The following is a 4,728-nucleotide window of genomic DNA, read 5'->3' as shown; positions in this document are numbered from 1 at the left end:
GTGCTTGCCACATAATAAGTCTTACTATTACCACCACCACCACCACCACCACCATCGTCGTCGTCGTCATGATAACTTCTGTTCACATTGGGCAGTGCTAAAATCAATATCCACAACAGTCCTGAAATCAGAAGAGTGTGAATGGGGATTGGGAATGAAGAGCTAGTCTTTTTTTCTTCCCACAGGGAAACTCCCCCAGTGATCCATTCGAGATATAAACTCGCCATTGCAAACCGTGGCCTGTGGGCTTCACATTCCACCTGCAAGCGTTTTTCTTGGGCCCACAGAGCACTAGAACATTTTTGAATTTGTTGTGAGCGTGTAAACATGAGCTTCCTGGCTTTTTTTGAAAAAGCAACAACCTGTTTGAGAGCTCAGTTTAGACCAGGTATCTCTTCTCCACTCAGCCAGCCCCACTGTTACCTTCTCACCACCACCCAGCCCAGTTCACCCATTAACTTGTACCTTCCCGGCCCTGGAGCCCTTTCAGTTTATAACCCCGCAATCTGAACGGCTGTCCCGCCCCCTCCCCTCCAATGAAGCCTTGGAAGATGCATTTTGCCACAGACCATTTATTTCCTAGAGCTGCGGCCTGATGGACATGTACCCACTTTGCGATCGATGTTACCACCAGCTACAGGGTTTGGAGGTGGGCTCGGGGGCTCTCCAGCCGGAGCGGATTGCCTCCCAGAACTTTGGCAGACGACCTAAGGAAAAGAGCCCTTTGCCGAGCAAGGGGAGCTCGGGCAGCTTCATTCCTGGCCTCTGGGGCAGCACGGGTGTGGTGCCCTGGCTTTGAAGCCGGTGTGAGCAGCTGGCGTGGGCAGACCCGTCCACACACTGTAGAGTGTTGATGCCCCCCATGGATGACACCATGCAGGTGTTGGTGTAGTTTTCAGAGGCAGCCACGCCGCTGACCTGGTTAGGGTGACTACGGGGGGAGGAGGGGTCTGGGGGGTCCAGGTGGATGGAGTTGGCGGCGCGCTCCAGGCAGTTGGCTGCGAGCCTCGGCAGGTTCAGTGATGACTTGGGACAGAAGGCACTGGTGGATCTGTCAAGGTAGTTGATGCCTTTGATGAGTTGGTCCAGGAAGGTGACGTTACAGGGGCCTGAGGGACGTTCCGTACACAGCAGGCAGCTGGGGCGGTCGTGGCAAGCGGGCTTCCTGGCCACCTTGGGCCGGTTCGCTAGGTGGCTCGTCTCTACACACTTGGAGTAGTAGGGGCGGCCCATGCAGACTTTCCTCACTGGAAGCCTGAAGCAGCTGGGGCCGTCGGGTGGCTCCGAGGGGCTGCCGCAGCTGTTGATCTCAGAGCCACTCGGGGTACGGGGGCGCCTGACACTGTTAGCCCCGCTCACGCTGGGGCAGTGGGGCCAGCCTGGAGCCTGGGCCGAGAAGGACACATTGTTGGGATGGCCGAAGCGGCTGTAAATGTTGGAACGGCTCGCCGGGCGTCTAGACATTGTCCCGGCCTGGCGGATACGGCTTCGTGGCGCTGACCTGCCGCGAGCGCCCCTGGAGGCTGGATGCTGGGCCTGCTGAAGACAGTTGGGTCAGCTCCCCTCGGATGCCTGCCACCTCCCTGCACGCTTTCTCCCCTTCCCTCTGGCTCCCGAGAGCCGCCGCCACCCTGCTCCTACTCCTCAACCTCTCCTAGGTCCCGGGAAGCTTCTGACTAGGAAACACATACCCTATTCTTCGGAAAGCAAGACGGGAGGAGGAAGGCAAGACCCTGAGACAACTTGAGGCCAAAGGACCCTTTGGAAAAGTGGTGGGGAGGGGTCTCCTTGAACTCTGGCTGGTATTCTGAAACTCCCATTTGCCTTTTGAGCAAGGACTCCAGAAGACCACAAACCAAGGACTGAATCTCTAATGGGGAAATTCTAAGCACCGAGAGAGACCTCCTTTCCAGAGCATAATCATCCACTACCCAATGCACCTGACATTTAAAAAATGCATCTTAGAAGTGTTGCGACGCCGTACGTGCTGTCTCTGTGCCTGGCCCTTTGCTTGTGTCTTATATGCAATTTTTGCTACAAATCAAGAAGGTGGACACTATTCTACTCCTGGTTGATAGATGGAGAAACTCAGTCTCAGAGCAATGAGGTGACTTGCCTCAGACGACACAGGTTGGAAGTGGTGGGCCCTAAGTACTGTCTTGATTGTGTCTGATGGCCTCCGGAAGATAACGCTTTGTTGTTGGGGTGACTTTGGCCCTCTCTCACAGTCTCTTAATAAAGATTTCTCACCACATCTGTTCTGCCCGCTGGATGGGGGCACTAAAGGGGAGAAGCAGATGGACAGGGGTGCTTGCTAACCCCATCCCTAAGTTGATCCTGACTTTAGGAATCCCAAACGAAAGCAGGGGAAGGACGTATGGCAAGTCTACCAATTGGGCCATAGTTGTAAGGTCACAGTCTTCCAGGATATTTTGTCTTGACCCTCTTGGGCAGTAGAGGGTCTTCTCATCCATTCCATAGGAGGAGGGGAATTGGGAGCCCTACTCCTTGTGGTCCAAATGCGAGCACTTCACCGAGACCAAGGTCTGACCAGGCCAAGGAGATGCCCAGTCCAAATAACCCCACCTCCTGTGCCAGCCAAGGGCAGTGTAGTCTTCCCTTCCTCGTCCACATTGTCCGTCGGTTCCCCAATACCGTCCTTCCCCCACCTAGAAGGCAGGCTCTGATTTCTCCCCCCACCCCACACCCAGTACTGCCAGTTTGATGCTATTTTTCCACTTCTGCCTAGTGAGAACAGAGCAGTATTTGAGCCTGTCCCACCCAGAAAACAGCTGCCTGTCCCTCTTCCAGCCCACGGCCCTCAGCTGCCCTTGTCCTTTGGGTCTGAATCGCTTGGAATGTATAGACCCTTGCCTCTTCCCTCCCGGGTCCAACCCCACCCTGTCTCCTCCTCCGGAAATACAGGAGGTGACTGAGGGCTGACCCCCACAGAGCACCACCCTTCCCTTCCTGGCTGGCTAAGCCCTATCTGCCGAAAGGGCTCTTGGCCACGCTTACTCTGTCTTTAGGAGGTAGATGGCTTAGCCCTCCTGTTGCTGTCCACTGGGGATACACTCATGTCGCCACTCCAGACTGCTGGCCATGTCATAGAATCATGGAATCCTAGAGCTGGGAGGGGCCTCCAGAGGTCATCCTGGCCAGGCCCCTACCTTAGGGCCTGCGCCACTTTAAGCCCTCCAGGACAGATGGGCCCTATTTTTAAAACGAGACTGGGGTGGATGTTTTCCAGTGTTCCTTGTTGCTTTTCTAGCGTTTAATCATGCTGAGAGTCAGGGAGTTCTAAGACTCCCCTGATACAACTCCATCGGCCATGGTCAGCATCAGTCACTTCTCTTTCTCTCACTAGCTCAGCAAACATTTATCGAGTCTCCCCAGAGGGATGTTCCCTGCGAGCGACCCATTCTGGAGCACAACTGTCTTTCCCGCCCACCGCGGTCGGTGACCCAGTGTTGAGTACCGACTACATGACGAGCTCTGGCCAGAGCCTGAGGATTCTTCGGTCGGCAAATCTCAGCACCTCCATGCCCCCGACCCAGCCCTGGTCGTTGAGGGGTGCCCAGTACATATTTGCTGAGAAAAGCCTCCCCCTGTCATTTCCTTCTCTCAAATATTGAAAATATAGTTTTACTTTATATTTTGAAAATTTCTCAAACTTACTAGAAACTCACAAGACAATGAACTCCCATGTAGCCTTCATCTGAATCCACAATTATTTAAAAAAATTTTTTTAATGTTTATTTATTTTTGAGAGAGAGAGAGAGACAGAGTGTGAGCAGGGGAGGGGCAGAGAGAAAGGGAGACACAGAATCCGAAGCAGGCTCCAGGCTCTGAGCTGTCAGCACAGAGACCGACACGGGGCTCGAACCCACTAACTGTGAGATCATGACCTGACCCGAAGTCGGATGCTTAACCAACTGAGCCACCCAGGTGCCCCCCGAATCCATAAATTATTAATGCTTTTGTCACATCTATTATCACAAACATGCACGCACGCACACACACACGCACACACACTGATTTTTATTATTTGGAGAGGAAATCGCAGACAACAGCACCTTATCCCCTTGAACTTGGGCATGTATCTCCTACCTGTTGGGTAAACAGTGACATTTTCTTTTTTTTTTTCTTCAAGTTTCAGATATTTATTAATCAGTGGAAACCCTAACACAATACCACCAATATGATTTCAGAGGAAAAATATTTCCTGGATACGTGGAAAATTGTGCAGAGGGTTTCTGGAAGAACTTTGTTCTGAGCAGCTTTGTAGCGAAACATTTCATTTACAAGTCTGAACCTTCTTCCTTCCTTTCTCTGTAATCTACAATCACTGAGTAGAGCTTACGGTGACCATTGGGACCCAGTTAGTTCCAGGGCTCTGGGTTATTCTTTCTACCCCAACTGACATCTGGATTGAGCAATGCCAAGTGCTGCTGTCGTAACACCTGCTCCAGTAAATACGAAGAGGGGCATCGAGTGTGGAGGCTTCTCGGCCTGACCAAGGGTGTGCAGAGATACCACGGTTGTGGCAGAGATCCAGGAGAAGAAAAGATCCAGTCTGTGAGACCTGGCACGAAGTAGTCCCCGCACCAAGGATGAACAGACACCCCCAACATTTTCTTATGTATCCGCACTACAATGACAAGAACAGGACATTCGGCGGCCATGGAGTCTGATCACGTAATAAACATTTCACCGATTGTGCCTCTG

General features: G+C 52.6%; 1 protein-coding gene across 4 annotated transcripts; it reads right to left on the bottom strand.

Annotated features, from left to right (window-relative positions):
- Positions 1-554: 554 nt before the first annotated feature.
- Positions 555-3,093, bottom strand: LOC120221388. 4 transcript variants are annotated; one of them, XM_039218767.1, is made up of 3 exons: positions 3,019-3,093; positions 2,117-2,280; positions 555-1,539 (listed from the first exon to the last, which is right to left on the bottom strand). In XM_039218767.1, coding segments are annotated over exons 1-3 (1,080 nt in total). In that variant the 5' UTR covers positions 3,020-3,093; the 3' UTR covers positions 555-624. The 4 variants fall into 4 exon arrangements, with proteins under 4 accessions (XP_039074698.1, XP_039074699.1, XP_039074701.1 ...); XM_039218768.1 differs by having other exon boundaries at positions 555-1,536; XM_039218770.1 differs by lacking the exon at positions 2,117-2,280.
- Positions 3,094-4,728: the final 1,635 nt, after the last annotated feature.

The sequence above is a fragment of the Hyaena hyaena genome, unplaced genomic scaffold (genome assembly GCF_003009895.1).
Source record: "Hyaena hyaena isolate Hyena2069 unplaced genomic scaffold, ASM300989v1 scaffold_780, whole genome shotgun sequence".
Classification (NCBI taxonomy): Eukaryota; Metazoa; Chordata; class Mammalia; order Carnivora; family Hyaenidae; genus Hyaena; species Hyaena hyaena.
The sequence above is the reverse complement of the archived record's forward strand: the minus strand, read 5'-3'. Positions and strand labels throughout refer to the sequence as shown.